The 27,146-nt window shown below is 42.5% G+C and overlaps 1 protein-coding gene across 6 annotated transcripts in view; it reads right to left on the reverse strand.

Annotated features, from left to right (window-relative positions):
• The window catches only part of CACNA2D3 (calcium voltage-gated channel auxiliary subunit alpha2delta 3), an 863,963-nt gene that overhangs the window by 262,456 nt on the left and 574,361 nt on the right, over positions 1–27,146 (reverse strand). For all 6 annotated transcript variants that reach the window (XM_086697915.1, XM_086697917.1, XM_086697916.1 and 3 more), the window contains one exon: positions 24,110–24,243. In XM_086697915.1, the coding sequence (XP_086554041.1) occupies positions 24,110–24,243 (134 nt within the window). The remainder of the gene's footprint in view (positions 1–24,109; positions 24,244–27,146) is intronic.

The raw sequence follows: 27,146 nt of genomic DNA on the forward strand, positions 1-27,146 counted from the left end.
GAGGCACAGATTAAATTTCCATCCAAATAACCATAGGTTTCTCAGTTAAGGGGAGAAAGCATGCTTGGCAAAACAGTTTGACTTTGGCCATGGCCATGTGGATTTTCACAGTCTGCTTGCTGAATATGGTAGTGCATATAGATGTGGGAGAACATGGACCTCGGATGTGCTCACAAACCTCCTTCAAAACCAAGCATAGGATAACTTTACAGTGTCAGGAATCACTACATGGTTATCAGAAAGGAATTCCAATATCACACCACTCTTTATTTTTTTTAATTGTTTTGTATTTCTTTTTTGAGACAGAGACAGAGAGCAAGCTGGGGAGGGGCAGAGAGAGAGAGAGACAGAGAAAGTCAGAGAGACAGAGACAGACAGACAGACAGACAGACAAACACACAAAATCTGAAGCAGGCTCCGGGCTCCGAGCTGTCAGCCCGGATCCCAATGCAGGGCTTGCACTCACAAACTGTGAGATCATGACTTGAGCCAAAGTCAGACGCTTAACTGACTGAGCCACCCAGGCGTCCCAATATCTTACCACTATTAACTGTACATAGAGAGCAACCCAAGGGTCTTTAGGCACAAGGCAAGTGTCTTCATGCTCACAGAACTCACTGGTTTTACCTTAAAACATTCACATTCTACCACAGAAAGGACAGTTGTTTTTTGCTTTGTTGGTTTTGTTTTTGTTTTTTAAACAAATACCGCTAAGGGATATTTGGAAAATTATTCATGGTTTCAATGCCTCTGTCTCATCATCTGCAAATGGAGATAACAGTAACACCTATCTTGTAAGACGGTTATATTATCCTATGCAATGATAGATTTAATTATATATTTAAATACATTATTAATGTTACATTATTTAGAGGTAATGTGACATAGAGTTATGTGTCAAGCTTTTTGAAGTGTGCCTGGCCAATGGTGAGCATTCAATAAATGTGGATGTATTTATTATCATTATTTTGGGTTGCTCAATCAGTACTGCATGCACCTAGGCATGTTTTTCTTCATTTAACAAAGTTTATTGGGGTGCCTGGGTGGCTCAGTCAGTTAGGCATCTGACTTCGACTCAGGTCATGATCTCACAGTTCATGAGCTCGAGCCCCACGTTGGGCTCTGTGCTGAGAGCTCAGAGCCTGGAGCCTGCTTTGGATTCTGTGTCTGCCTCTCTCTGAACCTCCCCTGCTCGTACTCTGTCTCCCTCTCTCTCAAGAATAAATAAACATTAAAACAACAACAACAACAAAGCTTATTAAATGTCTTCTACATACCAGATACTAAGAACTGATTGAGAAGTCTTTTAGCACTAAATATCTGGAAATACTTGCTGGGGGTAAATTCAGTGTACTGAGTCAGTAGTGCAATGGCTATTGTAATGTAAATATTTTTAATACCCATAGTATCACTGCCTTAATTTTGTATTACATATTATAGTTTATATAGCATCTGGGCCTACAATATAGGGAAACTGAGGTCTAGGAGAAGGAAGTGATTCACACTGGGCACATGGCCAATGAAGGGCAGAGCGAAGATTAGATGTTAGTCTTTAAACTCTAATTCAGTGATCTCTTTCCCAATAGCCTTTCAGTTGTCAAGAGCTTCAGAAATTCTGGGGCGGGGGGGGGGGGTGACATAGTGTTGAGAAGGACAAAGGTCAGTTCCTCAGTATCCCTACACTTCCCATTCCTTCTGACTTGGGGAATTTCAAAAGTGATTTTTTGAGACACCACTGACTGGTTCCCCCGATGGATACCAAGAATAAGGCAGTCACTACAGAGACATTAGGAGTCTTGAGGGCACTACAGTGTCTGGGCACTGTGACAGATGTTCCCCCACATGTAGATACTGAGTACTTGAGGACGTGGGACCTTCCTAAGCAATCAGGGAAGGAGTATCTGGGTTTAAAGCCCATATGGAGATTCAGCCAACCGTAGTCACCTCAGCAGATTGAGAAGTGGTTCATGATGACTCATTGTTGAGTAGCAACCTTCTTTAAGATCATAAAAGCTCAATGCTGGTAGGATCCTCAAAGCTCTTATGACCCACAGCTATGTCATGATTGACACATCAGATCAGATGGTTAAAGGATTAAAGAAAACATGGAGCCAGAGAATCCAGCAGAATGCCCATTAATAAGGAAGTTCACGGCAACTGCAGTAACAGCGCTGGGGACAGACCAGTCTAAAGTGGTCGTGACCTGAAGCCTACGGTAGAGAGCAGGGAGTTGCTAAAGAAAAAGAAGACGGTAAATAGCTCCCTTCTGGTTTCAGAGATAGAAATCAATTGTGCTTTTGGCCCAAATTTTTAAGAGAGAACAAAAGATTGGTGGGTGATCTAGATTTCTTAAAAAAAATCCTAAAGGTGCCCTAATTAATGGTAGGGGTTTGAAAGATTTTATGAAGCAATGAATTTGAGCTATTAAATTAGATTAATCCAGAGATTCAGATTGTATTGTTACCTTGATACTGTGTTACCCATAACTAACTCAGATGAGCTGTTTCAGAATTCAATTACTCTGAAATTCAAGGCAATCGTCATGACATGTGTTGTGAGTTTTGTATACTTCCTCAAATACGTGTGTGCAGGAAACACCCAAAAGAGCTCTGAAACATGTGGGAATGGTGAGATTTGGTTGTTTTTATCTTTCTTTCTATTAACTGAAATTAATGAATAAAAACTATAGTTCTTTCAAATAACAATGCCTTCTGCATCTCAATATATGGAAATCTGAAAAACAAATCATGTATACTAAAAGATCACAAGTTGAAGTCATATATTCATATGAACATTTGTATGAGTATTGGATATGCAGGCCACGTGCAAAAATAAGTCCGATACACGCTCTCTGAGAGATCACCCACCATATGGGTCCCTAGTTTTAATATTCATATGTAAAATCAGTTGCGTGTGTGAATGTTTAATCACGCATGGATCATATGAATGCAAAACTGCAAATGGTTTATCCACAGTGTTGTAACTTACTGATAAACTCATCACATTCACATCTTTTTTTTTTTTTTTCAGTTTTAAGCCTATCAGAACTAATAATGCAGTCCTTTGCTTTTTATTTACTTACTAAATATCTACTAAGCATCAGCCCCTGAGCCAGGGAAGAGTACTAGGCATGGTGACTTGGTTATTACTCTGGGCTTGGATGGTACAAATTGGGAAGACATGGAGGTAAACTGAAGATAGCCATACTGTGTAAGCGGGCCATGAAGCCAGAGCAGATGGATGGGTCCCTGGAAGATGAGCTACTTAAAAAGAGACTTATCAAATGAGTAAGTGTTAGGCAAACAGATTCAACTATAATGAGAATCAAATCATGTTGTCCGAAGTGGAGATTATTTTACTTAAAGGGCATCAGAGTACACCATCCCCAGATATGCTCCTTTGGCATCAGGGTTATTTTGAGCCAAAGGCAACTGAGAAACAGCAGGTGCGGGAAAAGCTCTCCACCTTCCCCCCTTTCTGCCTAAAGGTAGGGGGTACAAATTTCCCTCTGTGAAGGTGTCCCCCTTCTCCTCTCCCATACCAGAAGCAGGGAAATGGCTCTTAATCATGGGAGACACTCTCATCACCCCAGAGGCCGCATCAGATTGCGACTGCAAAACAAACTTTACCAAAATAACCCAAACTTCCATTCCTTCCGGTATATTTCACCCTCCCACCATTTATCGCCCATAGAAGCCCAAAGTCATTTTCCTTTGTCTTGTCACTTCTCCACAAACATATCACTCATTGTTAAAATGGTGTGTAAGCCCCATTTCCATCTTCCTACCCCCAGGCCTAACTGCCTGTTTGAGTCTTTACCTCTTTTCTCTGAAGGCCTCCACGTGCACACATAGTAAACCTTTCTTCCTACTGACTTACCTTTAGTCAGTTTAATTTGCAGGGTCCATATCATTAAACCTAAGAGGGTAGAGTAAAAAGTATTTTTCCTCCCCTATATACCATTAGTGTATCCCTCCTACTATTTGTATGATATTGTGACGGATAGCGGGAATAAAATGTCCCCCCCAACACAGAAAATGTCAGTCACTACCATGCATAATTCAGTGTAAGCCAGAGAGACATAATTTTAAAAATAGCCCAAGCAATGTGTAATAATAAGCTGTGTGAAATACTATAGAGGAACAAGAACTGATTCAATGAGAGAGTAATAATTTGGCAGTTAGGTCAGGGAAGGAATCTGTAATTTAAGACCCAAAGATTTTTTTTTAAGTTTATTTATTTATTTTGAGTGAGACAGAGACAGTAAGAGAGGGCGTGGAGCAGAGGGGGTTGGGGGAGAGAATCCTAAGCAGGCCCGCACTGTCAGCACAGAGCCCACGTGGGGCTTGAACCCACGAACTGTGAGATCATGACCTGAGCCGAAGTCGGATGCTCAACTGACTGAGCCACCCAGATGCCCCTGAGACCCAAAGATTAAGTGAGAGCCAGCCAGGAAACAAGCAAGGACCCTGATGGCGAGTGGTAGTGGGTGATGACCTCCAAGGAACTGAGACAAAGTCAGGGAGAGAGCCTCGCGGTGTACAAGTGGAGCCAGGGGACCAACTGGGAGTCTACAGGCATGGTCTAAACAGGAGAGAGGGTGGAATTCACATTGCAAATGATGAGGGGAAATCTGAGATGTATTTGGGGAGTAGAATCAATAAGACTTGTATCTCAAACCCAGTGGCATTCACTGGGTATTCGGGCCACTATTCTTTGTATCAATCATGGCTGTCTCCAGTAGGCCCATCCCTCTCCTAAGTCAATGGCATCTTTGTATAATATGACATGCAAAGCAGGATCTGTGTTTGGGTTTATTGGCTTCTGAATGTCCCCACAACAATGATTAAGTATTTTGTTTGCCATTTAGGTAGCGAGAGGCAATGCACAACAAGAGAAAACTAGAAAAGGCTCATAAGGCTAGACTAGACCTCAGACATCTAGTCCAGCGGTTCTTAACATTTGTGGGGAATGATGGAAAATTATACCTGTTCATGTACAAATTTTGATGGGAGGGATCACAGACTGCCTGAAATTCATACATGGCTAGATGCAGATTTTGAGGTCCCCTATTCTAGACCAATCTTCCCATTGTTCAGGTGGAGAAACTGAGGAGTAAATGTTCTATAACATAGACAAAGAGGGAAGACCAGAAGTGTTACCTCCTGACTCTTTCGCTGAATTGTGTAACCTATGGAGCTTCTGGCAGAAACATACCTTTCAGCCAAGGTATTCTAACAGCGGGCCTTAGATTTACGTGATCCATGGGGATGCACCATGGTTCTGCTGGTGGCTGCTGGAATCTTGGGGAAGGAGGGGGCTTCCAGGTCTCCAGCCACCACTGATTCTGATCTGCTCCTGTTGGATTCATTCCATTGCAGACGACCTCACCATCCTACACCCCCTCCACCCCTTCCCAAGAGTGTACACATGTAAAAAACTAGAACTTTCCCACGGTTTCCCCTCCAAAACTACTCCCCTGAGGCCTTTGAGAAAATGTGATGGGCTGCAGCATAGAAAATAACTTAGAATTAAATAAGAGCTATCCTTGCCATTGAAAAGGTCTTAAGTTGTTTTGTCTCTCTGGGGTCAGGCCCATGCCCTCTTGCTAATAAGCTTGCTGGTCCCTGTCTTCTTGCAGGAGGCAACACTGCTGTTTTTGCATTTGTCTTATTTTCCTATACAGAGCAATTTTGTTCTGCCCCTCCTTCATTCCAGGCACCGACCTGGGGCTGCTCTTTCACATCCTCTAGGCTTCAAACCTTTCCTGAGGAATTCTGATTTGGAGGTGAACATCTGACAGTGATTGAAGGTCAAGGGAAGAGGTTAAATCTGACTGTCTATTCTTAAAAAGTAAAAACAACTTAAGTTTGTTTATTATTTGGGGGGAAGAAAAAGCACAGTTCAGGAATGAAATGCCTGACCACGTCACTGCTTCCCCTCCTGGCCCCATCCAAAGTTGCATGTGAGCAAAGGTTCAGACACAGCTAAGGACTCAGCCCCAAGGTTAATCGGACCCCCTCTTGGAAGGTCTCCAGCACGAGCCTCACGTCCTGTTGCTCATGCAATGCAGGGGGTTCCCAGACTGCTCAACTTCCTAGAGTTCCAAGCATAAAACGCTCTGTTATGGCTTGCCTTTGGGACACCTTGGCTTGTTCAATTTCATACTTGAAGTTTAGATCTACTTATTAACCCACCGCCTGACTCACCTGACTATCTATCAAGGTGGCCAGACCTTCCAGACAAAGTCATTAAAATTGCCCCCAAGGAGTTTGATTCAGGACCCTTAATTTCCTTCAGGGGAGAAGCTGTGTGCGTATCAGCAACAGCATATCATGATTTTTGACATAGTGATGGCAGGCAGTTGGAGTTATATAAATTATAGGATGTGATTACAGCATTGCTGTGATAACACCATCGAAATCCTTTTGTGATGCATAACATTCAAAATGCAAATTCCAGGATATTTATAAGCCCATCAAATAGAATTGTTACGACTCCTTTTAAACCCGGGAATGCTGGGTTTCTTTTACAAGGAGGATGAGCCGAGTTTTCCTTCTGTCACTTAATACAGCACAGAGAACTCTCCATGTGAGACATACATGCTGCAAATTTCAAGTTTCCTATCTTGTGCTGCCAACACTATGAAACATGATTCAGGACAAATCAGGCTCTGGTGTCTTCATATCTTAAAAGCAGGCACTGTGAGCTTTTCAAAATTCACGAGAAGCAATGTAACTCAGGCTGGTGGGAATGGAAAGGCCATTTCTAATCTCACATCAAGCATTTTAAAGACTCTGGCACTCTGTAATGCAGTCCGTTGGGCTTGTGCCTCCTCACAGCACATATATATGAGATATCTGCCCACATCCCATGGGAGAGCAGAGGCCTCACATCCACGCAGGCGAAAGAGGGCTGAATGAAGCCCATTTGTTCCATTAATTATCCCAACTCTTTGGGCAAATTCCTCAATCTCCCTAAGTCTTGGCTTCCTCATCTGGAGAATGGAGACTGTAGGACCCACTGACCAAGGATGCCAAAGCACACTTAGCAGGATCTGGGGTGCATGTTAACTGCCCCCATACTGGTGGCTCTTGCACCCATTTATTCTTACTGTGCTGCATGGGAGGCCTGGCCTACTGCACTGTAGAAGCATCAAAAAGGATGCTTCTGAAGATCACCACTAGCTTTTACAGTTCAACCATTCCTCCCGGGCTTTCTGGTTCACTCCTGCTGGCCACAGCACAAGAACAGGACCATGGCAGATTCCGTTACTATAATTATGCCAACGCTGGTTGTTGCTCTAGGACGCTGCCAAAGAAATTTCTGAGACAGTGACGGCCAAGGTCATCAGTAGAATTTTTTCGTTTCCTTTCTCATTCCCAAGAATGGAATGGAGTTTCCAGGCAAGACACATGGATATACCCCTTAGAGTAGAGAGAGTGGCTTCAAAGAATGGGAGCATCCAGGGATTCCTCTCTGCTGGGAAGGGACACATATACATGACCCTCTTTACCCCCTTTTTTTAGAATGTCAAAATTTGGGAAGTCTAAAATGAAAAGAAGGTAGAATTCATTCCATAAGACTCTGTGTACAGAACAATAAATAATGCTACTCTGAGTTTCTAGATAAAAATGATTAGCATTTATATGGAGCACTTGCTATGCACCTGGCATGGTGCTAAGCAACATTATCTTTTTTAATCTTCACAATCTATGAGATCAGCACCGTTACTATTCTCATTTCACAAAGAAGAAACCTTGATTGTACAGTTGACCCTTGAACTACATGGGTTTGAACTACACGGGCCACTTCAACATGGAAACTTTTGATAAATATTAGAGTACTGTAAATGTATCTTCTCTTCTTTATGATTTTCTTAATAACATTTTCTTTTCTCTAGCTTACTTTAAGGTAAGAGTATGGTATATAATACATATAACATACAAAATACATGTTACTTGACTATGTAAATTATCAGTAAGGCTTCTGATCAACAGTAGGCTAATAGTAAAGGTTTTAAGGAGTCACAATTTATACATGGATTTTTGACTACAAAGGAAGGGGTTGGTGCCCCTAACCCTGCATTGTTTAAGGGTCAACTGTGTACAACACTATTATGTGGTAGGTAACTTACTGTAAAATACTTTAGCATAGATGATGTGAGTGCATATGCTGATTTCTAAAAAATGTTTATTGAGAGAGAGCAGGGGAAGGGCAGAGACAGATGGAGAGAGAAAATCCCAAGCAGACTCCATGCTGTCAGTGCAGAGCCTGAGGTGGGGCTTGAACTCATGACCCTGAGACGATGACCTGAGCTGAAACCAAGAATGGGACACTTAACTGACTGAGCCACCCAGGTGCCCTGGATTTTAATCTATGTCTTAGAGAAAATCAACTGCCTTAACCAGAAACACATATTCTGGCTAGTAGTTAAGCAAAAGGCAACATGCCCTACCATTTATCTCTGATCGGCAGCAGAGGTTTTGTCAATTACCACAACAATGGACATTAGAAAGGATTTTTCATTGGTAAATTGGAGATTTCCACTCTATATGGATTGGTTAACAGATGCAGAAACCCCGCCTTCCTCTGCAGGAGCCCACAAAGGGTTTTGGGAGCTCAGCAGATTCCATCTTGAGAAACAGCATGTCAGGTCTTCTTGCTAAACAGACAGCCTTCAGCTGCTGACTCAGGCTTCTCAGTCACCTGACTCCAAACAGAAGGTTAACTGACACCTGCAAGTAACACGTTTGTTCTCATGCAAGATGCCATCAGAACATCTGAAAGGATAGAGATCTGGGACTTCCTGGAGCTTTCAGAACATTTAGTTGACTTGTTCAGGATGTTAATAAATGTTTGCAGGGATGGCAGAATTTGCCTGAGACTTGTTTTCACCATAACGTGGTAACAGGATTGCGAGAAAAACAAAGTACGGCCTTGCCACTACATGTTGGAAGCTACCGATAGCTTTAAAAAACATCTAATAATTTTAAATTACCTGATTGGCTTGTATTATTCACTTCAGAGACTTAAACTGTATTTCCTAGAAATGACACCCTGCTGTCTAGCATAGGGACTGACCCTCAGCTAAGTAGGCGTTTGCCTAATAAACTAGGTAACCTACATCGGGTTTCATAGGCTTCCCCAAACGATGGCCAAAGAGTAGACTCTCCTATCTACTGACACTACAGAAAAGGAGCAGTTCAGCTGGATACAAGGGCCATGAAGTCCAGACACCCTCAGTGCTCCTAATTCAGCCCTAGGTTGGATTATCATCACAAGAGAAATGGGAAACTGACAAACTTGATCTAGATTCCATGAAGTCTGGGGAAATCAACAGACCTTACAAAAATGTGTGGTTCTGCCAACACGGCAAAGGGCTGCTGTGAACCTACTGGCTGCGGCCAAGACACAGCTCTCAAGGCATCCCTGCATTCCCAGCCACCAGCTTTCTTTTCCAAGTTTATCCTTGTTTGCATTCAGTTCAACTTGGTCGAAAATCTGTTCTTAATAATATTAATAGTTAAAATTAAGATTATTTTAACCTCTAAATAACTTATGTTTAACAAAACCACACTATTTTCTAAGTAAAAAGACCCACACATTTTAATAACAAAACAGAGTCAGAAATCTCACTTTAAAAGGAGAGCCTTTGCAACACAATACGGTTTGCTACAAACGTATTGTCATGCAGTGATCGATATTTCTTGAGCATTCCATGCTTTCACATAACAGAAAACTAAATAAGAAGCAGATTGTCAAGTGCTATGATGGTGAACAGCTGCCAAAAATCTCTGTTTTTTTCCCCCTCATTCCGTTAGTATTCTGTTGCAAAAGTTATATTGAAACCGTAATTCATTAAGGATTTCTCAGCATCTTCTTCAGAAAACACACTGTGATTCTATCATATCAGACTTTCTGGGAATTTTCCTTTCCAGTCCGGCCCAGAGTAATTAACTTGGCCTGAATAAAGATGGTAATTAAAAGCAGACAGCATTTATATTTTGATGGAGAACTGAATGCTAATACTAAAGAAGCTCCATGGACCTGAATATTTTTCCCAGCCTCTCCCAATATCAAATGTCTTTGGAGTCCACCTAAATTATGATGATGCCCTACCAAGAAAAATCACATTCCACTCTTCATCCATAGACCATATCTTTAGCAAAAAAACCACTGTTAGGAACTTTTCCATCAGACCTAAGTAATGTAGTATAAACAATGTGCCTTAAGCAATCAACCCTTTCCCCAACATATTGCTCTTAACAATATGCATAGAAAGGGAGCGTTGCAGAAATCTGGTTCACTCCTGAAAGTTCCCTGTTCTTCCATCTAAAATCAGTGATTTCCACTGAGTAGATGAGGCTGGCATTCATTTAAACCAGCTGTTTCAGACCTGAACTTGACAAATATGACAGCCATATTTTGGGGACAGTATTTTAAACTCTACTTGGTACAGCCATCCTCTTTGTAGCCAATATTCTATACTATTTCTTTCCTACTTCTTGGTGTCTCATTGGATGTTTTTAGAAGAAATATAGCGTAGAGTGAGAGAAACAAGCTCCAGTGAGTAGTAAAAAGAGGCTGGTGGTATATGACAAACAACATGCTACTTTATTTCACTTTCATCCACTTCCTCAAAGAGTTTACAGTTCGGTGAGATAAAAAATGTACATATGTGGAATTTCTGATATAGTACAAGATTCTGGGATGGTGCCAGATGATTTAAGAGCACATCACAAGACCAGAGCACCTGGGTGGCTCAGTCAGTTAAGCATCGGACTCTTGATTTCAGTTCAGGTCATGATCTCATGGTTCACGGGGATCAAGCCCTGTGTCGGGCTCTGTGCTGACAGCACGGGGCTTGCTTGGGATTCTCTCTCCCTCTCTCTGCCCCTCCCCTGCTCTCTTTATCTCTCTCTCTCAAAATAAATAAATAAACATTTGTTTTAAAAAAAAAAGAGCATATCACAAAAGCCCCATTTGAGACTAGGGGTGGATCCAAGGAGATCAGGACATGCTTCCCAGAGGAGATAGTGATGGAACTGAAAGTGAGGGATAAGCCCAAAAGGCTCCCAGCTGGGGTGGGAGGAAGAGTCTGCTTCTTGCAGTTAGGTAGAAGAAAATCTTAAGACTATGAATCTGTGGGTAGGGTGAGGCTGCACAGAATGGAGAAAAGCCAGGTTGAAACAGAAGAATGACGGGTGAACAGGAGTCAGGTTATCAAATGATTCAAATTTAGGTCCCCCTTGAGGGTTCTGAGCCAGTGGTGAGTCAATCCACACTTTATATCCTCTAACTTACTGGTTGATAGCTAACATAGCTCAACCATTTGTGAAGCACTTTGCAGCTGGGCCTTGAAATACTTTTCTGAGGCAGACAGGAAAAGTCATCTAATTTAGCCTCAGGATGGTCCTCGAATGTGTGAGGACAGTCCTTCCCAAGGGTCCCTTCTTGGAAAACCATGGGAGGTGAACTGATGAACAAGCAGTGCATTTGAATCTGTCCTCAAAGGAGGATCCTTGACATGGAAACAAATGCTCATTACACGGTGCTAAGTGAGAGAGAAAGAGACTGGGATGAATACTTGCTCTTGCTTCATCTCGGGTCACCGTCAGTGTGATTGCTTTGGAAGAGAAATCAATTACAAGAGTGTTGAACAGTTGTTTCCATCAACCAGCAAAGATGTTGATGTTCCAGATTTTTTGAGTAAACATAATGGAAATTGATTTGAAAACATGTTCCTTTTGCCTGAATAAACCATGTCTTTGTTTTTCCTTTCTTTGTTCAGAACTAGAGAGAATTTCCCCAGAGGCACTGAGCTTCCTGCTTGGTCTGGACATTTAACAGTAGTGTGTATCATCGGCAGAATAATGCCGAAGGAGCTCCCAGTTGCTATATCACCCACAGGCAGTTGTGAACAGCCAGGAAGGAATAATCTTTTAAAGTCAAGAGGCAAAGAATGGTCCTCCGCCATGTTTCAATAAAAGTAGCTGAAGAGCCCAGCTAGGTGAAATACTCTCATCTATGGTATCTGTGAGCCACGGTCACAGACAGTACATCTGCATTTGGCACAGCAATGCTTACGGAATGAAAGCAAAAGAATTACATCTTTTACATGGAGAAAACCCTGTGTGCAGCAAGAGAAGAGAAACTGGCAGCTGATATCAAACCACAGGTTGATTCTCTGGGATTATTTTAATTATTCTTCATGCTGGTAATAAGAGGAATGCATTCATTTTAGTTTAAACCAGGTCAGTGCGTGAGAATCAGCTCTGAGAATCGAAGTTGCCCAAGTATTTGGGCCATTAAGGGGAAAAAAGCAGTACAGATTTAGTTGTGGTGGCCAAAATACCTCCCTCAGCTCTCAAAAGACACAAGGGGAGAGGGATTCCTATCCCCCATGTAGCAGACAGGTGGATGGAGGAAGGGCGATGTCAAGATGTGGGAGGCAGGGAAAGGACTGGGAGATATTTGTTGGAGCAGCTGGAACTAAAAGGAAGCCATGAGCCTGGGGCTCAGAGAAGAGGAATGAAGATATGGTACTGAGAGTTAGTATTAGAACCTAGTTGGGGATGCAGCTTATGGAAACTGTGGATAGAAAGACAGAGGTCTAGAAATGTTACCTCCTCCAGACTCTGGTCATTTCCTCTTGCTTAAAAATCTTTCCTACAGAATCTGTGATCCACAGCTCTGGCTGATCTGTTTCCATCATATGACCCTTCCCTAGCCACAGCTGATTGGATAAGTGGTAGACATCTGACCTCAATGGGATGGTGGGATGGTGGGTTAGAGTAAGTTATGCAATTTGCTCAGAAATGAACTCATATCACAAACACTGAGCCCATCTGTGTCAGCTTTGAATTGGGATATCATGTTAAGCAGGACTTAGAGAAGACCATGTTTCACCTGTGAATAAGGGTGGCCAAGGGAACTGGTCTCCAGAGAATATAAAAAATACAGATATTTGAGGGAAAAAGCACAGGCAATTTGGTTTTCTAATACAACCATGGGCACAACCTTCCAATCCCCATAACCATCTCTCCTAACTGGACCCAACCCGGTGCCTTGATATAAGCTTAGCGGCACAGCAGATAATCCACAGCAGCGAATTACATTTTGCCATTTTCAGAGACTGATTCACTTATTACTCAGAATACTACTTAGGTTCTTCAGTGCCAAAGAGAAGCAAAACAGTGCTTTGGAGCTTCCCTAAGCATTCAGGAGGTGGCCAAGCAACCAGGGCTCCACGGCCCTACTCCCCACATCCACCAGAGCAGCTTAGCTTCTATATGTATTATACACCAAGTGTCCATGGAAACATTTCACTAGACAAAGAGCTCTACTGCTTAAAAACATGGCACCATAGGGCACCTGGGTGGCTCAGTTGGTTAAGTGTCTGACTCTTGATTTTGGCTCAGGTCATGAACTCGTGGTTCATGAGACTGAGCCCTGCATCAGGCTCTGAGCTAACAGCATGGAGCCTGCTTGGGATTCTCTCCCCCTCTCTCCCCCACCACCCACTCTCAAAATACATAAGTAAATAAACTTAGAAATGAAAACATGGTACCATAATGAATATCATACTGATGGAATACATGATCTCAGGCATAGATTAGTTTGGGAGTCTACAGACAAAGTCTATGCAGGACTCTGTACCTTGCAGCCCTCCCAGTATCAACTACCTTTGGGACTGGTTTCTTCCCCACTCTGTGAGATTCCAGCCATCAGTTAGCTCCACCTCACCCCTCAGAATGGGGTTGTGACCCAAACAGACCTATTATGGATTTGATATCGATGCTGGAAGAGAAAGGGAGAAATCAAGGGTATCAAACAATGAAAGCTAGTGGATGGGAAAGGTCGTGTTTGTCATCCTAAAGAGTGGGAAACTGCCTTCCCAAGAACTAAGCCAAGAAATCAAGCAATTCATGAGATTCATTGGAAGTTGAAAACACAGGAGTGATACCTGAAGCTAGTCATGCCTCAGGACAGAACTACACAGGTATCTTGGTTCCAGGAGCTCACGAATTCCCTTTTTGACCTTTGCTACTTTGAGTTGAGTGCTCTCACTTGTAAACAAAGAATACTGAATAATCTATTATGCTAAATGATTATTCGGGCTTAATGGTCTTATCCATTTCTATAAGATCTTATCTATTTCTAGAGACTGTCCTTTCTTTAGGGACAGTTACAAATTATTATACCATAATAGCAGAAACAACCATAAATCTAAAAATAAAAAAAAAACTCTTAAAAACTAATTTTTTTCATTTTCAGCTCTAAGCATTTCTATTAGTTGACAGTCATCCATAATGTATCAGAATATCTTTCCTGAAGATAGTACTTTTATACTTTGAATTCATAGTTTCACAACATGAACTCAAAGAAAAAAACAAGGTTGAGCTAAAAAAACAAACAAAAAAACAACAATAACCCACTATTTAATAGAGAAATCTAGAATCAAATGGAAAAGAAAAATATTTGGATAAATATAAATGGCACTAGAAATCAGAATGCACTCTTTTGAACATCACCATCTCCTGGCAAAAAAATAATTATAATAGTAATCTGTTTCAATGGAAATAAAGTACTATAATATTTATAGTCTGTGCCAGAGTTATAATGACTGCAGGGGCAGAAGTGAAGTGTCACAGCATGCTCCACATGTTTTTAACACGGTTTCTAAAGGCTCTGGAGGCTATTAAATTTAATGAACCCATCTGCTATGAAATAGAGGTCCCAACGTAATCAGTTTTCTCCATGCCATGTAACGCAGATGGCATTCTCTGTTCCACGACCCAGCAGGATGGTTTATGTTTCTCTATACGTGTGTCTTTTTGTTTTGACGATTTGAACTCCTTTGATATGCAGCAGTGTCTTGGGAAAATACTGTAAATTCAGTTTCCAAGCCCCAACAACTTCTTTATGATGGCTTCGACCCCCTGAGTAATTGCTTCTAGGCAGTGCGATGTAGCTTAAGGCAATCACCCAAACGACTCCTAAATGGCCTAGGTACCATTCCTAGATGAGAAACTGAAACAAATGTGCAATCTATCAAATGCGAAGCATTTTCTCCCAAGTTGGACTTAGTGGGGGGTGAGGAGGAAAGATACACGTCCAATTTGCAAATGCAACTAAATTGGTTTGAAAGTTCCTACAAATTGCATACTGAATTGCATTACCAGCAACAGGGAGGGGCAGGAGGGCTTCGTAATGAATTCTCATTATTTTAAATGGTCACATTCCCACTGTTTCTAAAAGACTTCTTTGCTTCCCTTCTGCTTGTCACCATGGTCTGTGGAAACTCCCCTGGAGGGGTTGATCAGGGATGCTGATGCTTCCTCAGTTTAATGCAGCATCTACCCTGCACAGCAAGTTGGGTAGCATTCCCAAGATGATTAAGTCCCAACTGGAAAGCACAAGTCATTTGCTTATAAAATGGAACAAATTCCATTGTTAATGATTTTTTTGCTCTGCACCTAAGAGATAATGACTGTGCATGACTTGTATTCTGATAAGAAGCCCATGAGTTTCAGAATTCTGGTGTTTGCTGTTTTGTCAATTAATACATGAGATCTTATTAGATTAAACATAATTAATGTTGTTAACATTAATTCATTTATTTGGGCTTCACCGGGAAAGCAAATTGAATAGAACAGCCAGGCAGGAAACAGAATATTTAATCAGACGGGTAGTAATCAGCAGAGAAGACAGGCCCTGAAAGGAAAATTCTGTCAGTCCCGATTCTAGATCAGGCTTAGTTAAATACAATCCTTGACTCATGTGCAAGAATCTATATTTAGGCTATATAGACTTTTATCTTTAGCTTGTCCAGACCCCGAAATGTATGAATCAATACATAATTAATAAAAAGGTAAAGTACCACACTCACGGGTCATTTTAAGCTATTCATTTAAGTATTAAGTCAATTACATGATTATATTTGTTGCTGCTGGGTCTTCAGCCATAATGACTGATGAGTCAACCAACAGGAACTCCTTTTGCCTTAACTTCCAGATAATTAAAGAGAAAGAAGACTTTTAAGACCATGTTAAGCCAACTGGTGGAATCAAGTGTCTATGTTTACTAGATAATCAACAAATACCTACTCCTTCAGTATTTGGTAGAAATGATATTAATCAGCAGGTCTGGTTAATCGTATCTGAGTCTGAAACAAATCAAAGCCACTTTCAGACTACAATGTCACAAAGAGACTCAAGGCTCTTAGAGGCATTAGTGGTAAGCAGCAGTCTTATGATGAAGAGCAGACATGGCTGCCTTGAGACTTGCTCTTCATAGAGAGTTTGCAGGAAGGAGGAGGTGTTGGTTGTATTTCCTTCCAGCATGATCTTTCCCTCTCAGACCACAGCATGTGGGCAGTCTGTTGCAATAGGCAGGATTCTAAGACAGCTCCCAGGATTTCTGCCATGGTAGGTACGTGACCCTTACAATTCCTTCTCCTTGAGTATACGTATGATGGGATATCATTAGCATGATTAGGTTGCTATCAATGGACTTGAAGTTAATTAAAAGATTATCGCGGGTGGGACTGACGTAATCAAAGAAGCTTCTATTTAGAGGGATGCACTCTTGCTGGTCTGGAAAAGAGCAAACAGCATCGTGTGAACTGCCTCTCATTGACCATGTGGCAGGAACTTTGGGTTCTAGGAGCTGAGAGCAATTCCCAGTTGATAGCAAGCAAGAAAACCGGGACCTCAGTCCTCTAACTGCAAGGGATCAATTCTACCAACAATCTGAATGAGTCTGGAAGAGGCCCTGAGCTGCAGATGAGAACTACAGCCTTGGGAGACCCTGAGCCAAGGGACTTAGCTACCTTGTGCCCAGACTCCTGACCAATGGGAACCCTGAGATAATACATTTGTGTTACTTTAAGCTGCTGTTTGTGCCCATTTGTTACATAGCAATAAAAATGAACACAGCTGTCCCCATGATGCTGATCCATGTCACAAGAGCATGTGGGTCATTCTAGCTGGAAATCAAAACTCTGCACATACCAACTGCTGGCCCTCCTCTCTGTATTTGGTAAGGTCACTGTCCACAGAGCTCACAGTTCCCAGAGGCTACCAAGAGGCAATAAGATAGGAAGCAGATACTAACCTGGCCACCAAACCTACCACATCAACCTGAGAGAGAACAAACAAATCAAGGTAAACTTACCCTTAATGAAAAGGAAGGAGGGAAGAAAAGAAGGAAGGGAGGAAGCAAGGGAGGAAGGAGAAGAAGGGGAGGAAGGGAGAAATAGAAAGAAAAAGAAAGAAAGAAAGAAAGAAAGAAAGAAAGAAAGAAAGAAAGAAAGAAAGAAAGAAAGAAAGAAAAGAAAAGAAAAGAAAAGGAAAGAAAAGAAAAGAAAAGAAAAGAAAAGAAAAGAAAAGAAAAGAAAAGAAAAGAAAAGAAAAGAAAAGAAAAGAAAAGAAAGGGAGGGAGGGAGGGAAAATAGCTAAGTACCAATTTCCTCTGAATATATGGAAGGCTATTTCTCCCCAATCTTACAGATACATGGCCCACAGTTGACACATTGTTATTTTCGGCAATAATCTGTAGAGTCTTTCCAATGCATTCATTTACATATCCACAGAAGTAACAATTTTCTTTTAACACTCATTAAGTTATGGGTTTCAATAATAATTAATTTATACAATTAGGATAAAATAACAGCTAGCATCAACAAGTTTGGGAAGTCTGAATATGAAGACAACTAACTTTGAATAAACTCGCAACTCAACTTGGAACAGTTGTGTATAAACTTCTTGTACAGTATGGCCTCCAGATCCAGTGTCCAGTGTGCTTTGGGCAAGAGGCACGAACTGTTTCACTGAGCACATTATTTGGTAGCCAATTGAGAGAGCTCCTACCGTGTTTACCTTGCCTTGGGAAATCGGCCAGTACTTACTTCCATGAGGCTGTGGGGACTGGTCTGGATGGTGCAGCACGGCTGCTAGTCCTTCTTGGGGACAGTGACCCTAGACATCAACCCCAGATATTAATGCCCCACCCACAGTAGGTAATTACAGTGAAATGAATTCCAAGGGACTAAAGTGCATCTCTAGACGAACAGTGCTTCCAAGGGACTCATTATACCTAAGTGCCAGATTCTATTATCAGAAGGGAATAAGCCATATTGCAGTTACCAGCCCAAAAAAGGAGAACATTTCCAAAACTTCCTATAGCCAAGGAGAAAAATTCCCACTGGGCTTCCTGAGTTTGGGAAAGGATGATAGGTATCATTTCCTGCATTCTCACCATGCACAGATGTTTAATCCTTAATGTCAACCCTGGAAGTCAGGTTTTATCCCCACATGGTAAAGGAAGAAAACAATACTTGAAGAAGCTAAGGGACTGACTTATGGTCACATAGCTAGTATGGTATAGACATGGAATTCAGACTGGGTCTCTTTTAATGATAAATTCAATGCTATCAGTTAATAAACTAAGGTAGATTGTAAATGCTTAAATATATATATATACACATATATACATATATGTACATATATACATATATTTATATACATGTATGTACATATATGTATGTATATACACACATATACATATATGTATATATATATATATATAGCCCAGAGCTGCCAATGCTACCAGAACATTATGAAAATGGGGTCACCAGTTCCAATGTCAAGTGCTTCTGAATTTGGTGTCTTTCATTATTCCATGGTGGGACATATTAGGGCACTGCTGGCTTGAGACTGTCTTGAATGTGTCAGGATGGTCACAAACTTGTCTTGCTTATGCTGCCTCCCTGCCATTTATCTTGTGGGTGGTTCCCAAGTTGGACTCATCTCAGAATTTCCACTCTACAGATAAGTTCAGCATGCAAATCCTCTTTTGAGCCCACACACAAACAACAGGGGGCTTTTGTTCTTGTCCTGGCAGAATCCAGGCCCAGACAGAGTTTGAAGAGATTGTTGCTTCCTGGCCAAAGATGCAGCCATGGGAGCAACAGCCGCTTGTCCTCACTGAACAGCGGTAGAAAGAAGGAAGATGGAAACCCCAGTGTCCCCCCTGACCCAGCCAGTTTCTCAGCCCCACCAAGACGAGAAGAGACTCTCAGAATGTTCTACTGGGGGAATTATTTCTCAGGGCTATTTGCAAAGACACAACAGAAGCTTGGAAAGCACAGAGGTGGTGCTGAGCTATCATTCATTATGGCGGGGGTGGAGGGGCGCTAGTTTTATGTCTATCAAAGGATTCTTGAGGAGGTAGAATAAATGAGCTCTGTTATCTTGGCATACCATTTTACTCAATTATGAGCGACTTAAAGCATTATTTTATTTTTAAAGTAAGTAAAGATGATTATGGAGCAGAAATGCAAATTTCATAGAATGTTGGAGATAAAGCACAAGACTTCAAAGACATTTCCTCTGAAAACTGCATGTCCAGAGCTGCTCCCAGACCATTTATTTTTGCTTCTGCTATCCAGAATTCTTTCGTGGAAAAGTTGGAGTAGCAATGGGTTCTCCGGATCTCTTCATTGCCTTTCATATGTAAACGTATATATGTATGTGCATATACATATGTGTATGTAATTTAGTAACTCTAGAACAATTGATTTAAGTGATTAACATTATCTAAAGCAAGACATCATATTAATACAAATCCTTGCCCTCTTCCCTGACCTTCCACCACCATGACCTTCAGGTTATGTATCCTCAGCCGGCATACTCTATGAGCGTGGTGTGTCTTTTCCAAAGGCACGCCGTGCCTATTTGCTTCTCATTAGTGACACTAGTATTTTTAAAGTTTATTTATTTATTTTGAGAAATAAAGTGAGTGAGAAAGCAATAAAAAATGAATAGAGTGAGAGAGCAAGGGAGGGGGAGAGAGAGAGGGAGAGAGAATCGCAAGCAGGCTCCATGCTGTCAGCTCACAGCCCAGCATGGGGCTGGAACCCACAAATCATGAGATCACGACCTGAGACGAAACCAAGAGTCAGACGCTTAACTGACTGAGCCCCCCAGGTGCCCCTAGTGACACTAATTTTGATGACCCACGCCAGATTCTATTTGGATTCTCCCACTGTGTAGAGACTATTTTTTCCCCTCACACCTAGTCAAAAATCACTGGGGAAGATCTTTGAGATGATGAAAATATCTTGCTCCAAATCTCCCCCTTGGTTTAACTTGCACCGAGGACCTTTTCCCTCACCCAGTCTTCAATACAATGGCAGGAAAGTGGTGATCTTCTGTCTCCATGGCTGCCGTGACATTTATCAGTCAGCGGGGCACTGTGCACCACGCCCCTGCCCACCTACTTCATCTGTTCAGTTCATCTCGTTGACATTTGTTCATCTGTTCACCATTGGTAAGAACACATGGATTTCCGTTTTACTCCACAGGTTATACTCCGCTACTGTCCCTTTTATTTTGAGGCTCAAACTGTCCCAGAGCTGACCAGTGAGGGCCCCTTCATACTGACTCCTGTGTCCTTGTGAGATGACCTTACTGTTATTTTGAGCACTTCTTAGTTTCTGGCATAAAATATTCTAGGCTCTTTGGTGGGGGGTGGGGGGGGGAGGGAGGGGGGCAAGGGGTACCTTCCCCGCCCAAGCCCTGAAATTAGCAATTTCTCTAAGAACGCTGGTTTGTTTTAGTGGGGAATGGTTTTAGGAAGCTGGGATCCGGGTTCTAGATGTGCTCACTGCTACTGGGGTGCCACTGCTTAGTCTAGGCCCTTTCAAGGGACAGAGTTGGGGTTTCATTCTGAGACCTCCCATCCCGTCTTATCCTGCAGGCATCTGTTTTATGTTCCTCATCTACACATTTGCTCACTCCTACCATACTCACAAACCAGATTCAGATTTGCTAGGTCCACATGACACCACATGACACCAAAAGGAGTTTGGTGTCAGTTCTCTCTCCCGCCTAGACTGAGGGTAGTCTGTTCAAGATTTAACATGGTGCCTAAGTTCTATATTCAAAAGCGTACTGCTTTTTCTCCCCTTTTTTGGTAATATTTTTAGTTCATACGAAATGCGGTTGGATTCATTTGGTTCTGTTTGCATTCACTATTAGTTTTCCCCCCATTCTTGTTGACTGTAATTTTTGAATGCGAAGGACATCAACCTGCTTTCAAAAATCCAAGCTATGCAAAACAGTGTACCCAGAGGAGTCTCACTCCGTTCACTATCTCCTCCTCTGCACTTCTGCTTGTCGTAGGTAACTGATTCTATGCGATATCCTTTCTGTGTTTCTTTTCGTAAAATTAAGCATATATACCTATACCTTCTACTTCCTCTTCTTTCTGATACAAAAGGTGGCACTCTATTTATACTCTTACATTTTATTCTTCTTACTTGGCAATATATCCTGGAAATCCTTCTATATCTACCAGGAAAACCAAATCATCCTCATTCCTGTTTTTCATGTTAAGACCCATGATGTGTATGTACGATGGTTTATCATAATCTCTCTCTTATGCTTGTGTATTTAGGTAACTTTCAGTATTTTGAAATGACATGCATTTCTGTAATGGACAAACCTGTGCACATGTATTTTCATATTGCTGCAGGTTCGTCTTCAGAGTGCATTCCTAGACGTGGAATTGCTGGGTCCAAGGATAAATGCAAATGTCCCTTCATAGAGATGTCCCCATTCTCTTCCCACACACAATCTAGGAGGGTTCCTTTTCCCACAGCCTCATCAACAGAGGGTGTACGGTTAGGCTTTTAATTTTTGCCACTCTGATAGATGCCAAATTGTATTTCACTAGGGTGTGCTTTTCATTTTTCTTGTCTTTCTACGAGTGAAACTGTACATCTTTCATATGTGGAAAAGCATTGTTACTATTTTTGTAAATTGTCTACTGTCTTTTGTTCACCTTTTAAAAATAGGAATATTAAGGTATTACCCTCAATTTTGAAAAGTTCTTTATATATTAGGTTATTAATGACTTAAGTGTGCTCTATGTTGCAAATATTTTCTCTCATGTTACCTTGTGCCTTTGACTTTGCTTATCGTGGTTTTTGACTTATCAAAGTTGGTTTTCGTTTGGTTTTGTCTTTAAGAGTTAAACTTATTCATGTTTCTTTTCATTGCATCTGGATTTTAGAGTCATTGCCAGAAAGATTTTCTCTGAATCCAGGTTATAGAGGGATTCACCCAGGTTTCGTTCAAGTGCTTGCATCATTTCATTTTTTACAATTTGGACTACTGATCCACTTGGATTTCTTTCTTGGGTGGGAAGTGACAAATAGAACTAGTTTCATCTTTTTCTAAATGGCATCTAGTTTTCTCAAAAGCGTTTATTATGAAGACCATCCTGACCCCAGTGATCTGAGATGACACCTTTATCTATACTGAATTTCCATATGTAGTTGGATCCCTTGGTTTTTTTTGGACCTCCTATTCTACTGACCTATCTCTCGGTTGCTGGTACCACTATGCTGTAATCATAGAGGCTCTGTTTTATAGGTCTTAAATTGATGAAACAAATAAAATGCCTGATCAAACTGGCTGATCAAACCCTGTTCAAACCACTGGGTGACTGGCTCACTTCATTCTTGGCAATAGTCACATGGCTCCTTTTCTTTAAGGCTTTTTCCTGCCATACTCAACCACACATAAGAGATGAAACCATCAGTGCTGTTGCTGTGGCTATTGTTGTTAGTATGGTGCCCACATAGATGGGGCAGCTTAGTTATTTCATTGCCATGATTCTAAACCAAACTGGGGTCAGACTACGGAAATGATGAATGCCCCAGGTCTCCCTGGCAACCAGAGAGGGTTTTTCACCTTAGCGTCCATCTCTATGCAGGGTGATTTCTCCCGGGGAAGGGGTAGGCCACCACGGTGTCCCCCAAGTTGGGTCCCCATATGCTGTTTCTGCCCTGCATTCACCTACAGCTGCCAGAAATGCAGCAAGAATGAGAGAGCTCATGGAGAGAAAAGCCGGCCCACCACAGCCATTGAGATCACTCCAGAGGACAGCTGTGCCTGGGTTACAGTGATTAATGTGATGTTAATCCCAACAAAAACGATGGGAGAGAGGCCCTGTGAGAACATTTACAATCAATAAATGAAAAATGCCACTCCCATCAGACTCATTATCACTCTGAAAAATCACCCTGAAATTACACAAGAAACCTGGCCATTGAGCCATTACTAGATGATTGGCAAAGCTCTTCCTTTTACACTAATTCTGCATCAGATTTTTTTTTTTTTGCTTGGAATTTGCTTTAGAACGAGCTCATGGCCAGAGTTCCAACATCAATCCAGTGCCTGTGTAACCACCATTGAAGCATATTCTCACTCGTCTCTGGGAAGAGAATGCAGCTGTGGCCTCTACGGCCGCTCCAATTCACTGTTGGAGCTAAACGTTGGTCACCTTCCCAAGCTGAGACCTCAAGATTCATCATCAGGACCGGTCCTCTCAGATGGTTAGCACTGAATCTAACAAGCCCATAATAACTGCTACTGATAGAATCTGTACACATATGGGAAGGAAAACAAAGTGCTGAGCAGACACCTGCCAAAAGTGCTGGTTACATTCTGATATTATGATTTTTTACCAACCTTGCTTGCCCAGAGGACCAACACAACTGTACCACAAAGGAAAATGTCATCAAACTCCATTATTGAGGAAGAGTGATAGAACAGCCATTGTAAAAATTAATGAAAGAAAACCTCACTCAAGTGGACTTGGTTGCTAGAAAGGGAGACCGGTCAGAAGAACTGTCAATCACAGACCCAACAGAAGACTACTCAACAGGAAAGGATCACCAGTTACAGGCCCCAACAGGAAAAGATGTACATTGCATCGTCTACAAGAAATCAAGCACCTTTGCAACCCAGCCAATGGGAAACCATCATCACCTTGAACTCTTGCTTCTCTCCAGTGGATTTTAGTTCAAAACAACCCCTCCCAACTTTCTCCTTTTTCTCCATAAAGTAACGTTGGACTTGCCTATGGTTTTGCTGTAGCTTGCTTGTCCTGGATTGCAATCGTCTACTATTCCTGAATAAACGCATTTTTGCTGGTCAAATAACTGACAGTTTTATTTTTAAGGTTAACACCATCTTCTGGAATTCACAGAGGAAAACCCTCAGGCTCTCCCCCAAGGGCCCCAGGGACTCACAGTGCTGTCGATGTAAGCTTCAGTCCATACCACGTCGTGCTCCTGATCGATGACTTTGGGCCGGCTGAGTACATGCAGGTATTCCATGACATTTTCCTGCACATCAGCCAAGGTGGAGATCTGGGTGAAAAATCCTGCCGAGAGAAAGAAACAGGCTTAATAGCAGGAAGAAGTACACTGCAGAGCAAGCATAGGCCATTCCTTCTTGGCCTCTAGTTAACTTCTTTCATTTCTTTTCCTTTCCTTTTTATCTTTTTAATTTATTTTTTTAATGTGTATTTGTTTACTTTGAGAGAGAAAGCATAAGTGGGGCAGGGGGAGAGAGAGAGGGAGAGAGAGAATCCCGAGCAGGTTCCACATTATCAGCAACAGAACATGACCTGAGCCAAAACCCAGAGTCAGATGCTCAACCGACTGAGCCACCCAGGCACCCCTTTTCCCTTTCCTTTTTAAACATCGTATCTCATCTCTACCATCACCCACTTCATGAGTAATATGTTCATGTGATATTGAAAATATAATCAAGCAAAAGGAGTAAAATTAAGATCAACCATAAACCCACGTCTCAGAGGAAGCCCCTGCTAACCCAATAAAGAAAGTTCACCTGGACGTTTTCCCAACACATCCACTTATACACATCCACATGCACCTTCTCTGTAAGAAATGGGAGTCCTCTCTACATGCCATTCTGGAGCTTTTTTTTTTTTTTAACTTTAGTGACTTTATTTCCAATGGGAAAACTATGAACCACAACATTTAAAGGCCATCTCATTTTTATAACTGTAACAATAGCTATGCCGAATGTGAAGGGGCATAAAATCTACTGACCACTCGGTAAACAAACTCTGTCTTGTTTGTTCTTGCAACATGAGGAAGTGGGTATAACTGTGCCCACTTTCAAGACAAGATGACTGAGGCAGACGAAAGAGATGGGCTTCGCCCAAGTTCTCACAGGTATCAGGCAGCAACCACCGAAGGTGCACCCAGGGTTAGGAGTCTCTTCATCCGCTCCTTCTGCTCCAACAGAATTTGGCCCTTTGTGTGTTTGAGGCGGAAACTCCAGCTCACATGCCTCATGTGGTCACCAGACCTGCGTTTTGAATAGGCTGGCTTGACATGGTTTCTAAGTACCAAAAAAAGTCTTCAATGTGCTATCATCTCATGATGGGGACACCGTTTCGATTTTGAGCTCCTCTGCGGTGAGGAGTCCTGTTGGCTTCGCCATGGGCTAGGAGATGTTAGCAGAGGAGGCATGAGCTGAGCAAGGTCTGGGTCGCCGGAGTGGGGGGCTTTCAGTCAAACATTTCTGAAAGGCTTTTGTGGTGCCCGGCACTGGAGAAGCAGGGATTAACAAGATCAGCACAACCTCCTGGGGCCTGGCAGGTCTGAGTAAACAGACAGCTGCAAAGTAGCACGGTCAATATTATGCTGAAACCCACACCAGGGACAGTCCACCAAACCCAGCTACCCCAAGGAATGGTCAGTGCAGCTGGCCCCTGGAGGGTGAGGGCCCATTTAGCTAGAGGGAGACTGTATCCAGCACAGCAAGGGGTGTGAGTGAAGACCTAAGTGGAGAGTCAGGCCCCTTCTAGGAACTGAAAATCACTCCGAATGGGTGGAGTAAGGAGCTGGGGGAGGGGGGCTGGAAGTCAGATTCTGTTAAGATCAGAGATGAGTTGGGGGGGGGACAATTACATAGGACCTTGGAAAGGAGTTTAGACTTTATCTTCCAGGCAGGTAGTCATGAGAGAATTTTAATAAAGGGGACACTGACGGACAAAATTTATGTTTCCTCCCCATGCCTTTCAATAACGACCCTTACAACTAAGCTCACGCCATGTCCTACTTGCTAGCAAATCAGAGAAGGGTATGTACGCCCCTGAACCAGATCCGTCACGGCACTTGCTACAGTGTTTATAGAACCTCTCATCTAAAACAGTGCCCCGGGTAAGGAAATGCCTGCCCCTCTGTTGTCCAGAATGGGCTAGAACACTCCCAGGGCATTTCCAAACAAAGGCCAGCTGGTTTGAATTTGCTGTGCCAACCCCAAACCAGGTTGGGACCATGTGGATTCTGGCTTCCTGATGACAGCTCTGCACAGTGCTAATTAACATGCATTGTCACTCCTGTCCAGGGCTGGGGCCTCTTCCACCCCAGGGGAAACAGGGCCCCAAAGGCACAGACCTTGAGTGCCTGTTCCAGCTTGTGGCCTGGGAGGGGGCCCATGTGCACCTTGGCACTCCCTCTGAGGTCAGGCACTACAGTTAGGGACATCCATCTGGGATGGTGCTCCCACAAGGCTTCCAGGTGGCCCTTTCTTGGAGACAAGGTGGGAAAGGCAAGATTAAAGAGGGCTGCTGGGTGACAGAGCATTCATGCTATCATCCCTTTATGCACGGCAACTGCAATCACAGTGTGACTGAGCAGAAAGCATTTCATCTCTCCTCTAGCAGGCAAAACTTGGGCTCTGAAGGAAGGGTGTTAGGTCCAAAAACAAGGCACAGGGGACAAGCTAAGAGAAGTGTGGCCACGTTGAGAGGAGAAGGAGAGAGCTGAAAGTTCTGGACCATCAGGGCACATGGACGAACAATTCACAGTGTAGAGCAATTCCAATTGGGGATCCTGTGCCAAATGTGCACTGAAGACAGCATCTCTTAGGAGGAATTTTTCTTAGTTGTCTGTATTTTCATTCGAATGCTCAAAGCCAACAGTAAAAAACCCTGATTTGGGTTTTCCGAAATAGGGCCAAGAGAAGAAAGGGAATGAATGTAAGGAGGAGGATGGGAGAGAGATCATTAGCATAGGAGGGAGTAGGAAGGAAACACAATCACACATTTGGAAGGATATTGAGCTGGGACACCATACTCACTTGGCCTTGCTTATCATACTCAGAGTTCTGAAAAGCTGGCTTCTCCCCAGAGCTACAGACCCATAGCCAACTGTATACCTGACACCTCCATGGGGATGAGTAACAGGATTCTCAGGCTCAACTTGTCCAAAGCCAACTTCCAATTTCCCTGTCCAAACCCATTCCTCC

The sequence above is a fragment of the Puma concolor genome, chromosome A2 (genome assembly GCF_028749965.1).
Source record: "Puma concolor isolate L17-30 chromosome A2, mPumCon1.1.hap2, whole genome shotgun sequence".
Taxonomy (NCBI): Eukaryota; Metazoa; Chordata; class Mammalia; order Carnivora; family Felidae; genus Puma; species Puma concolor.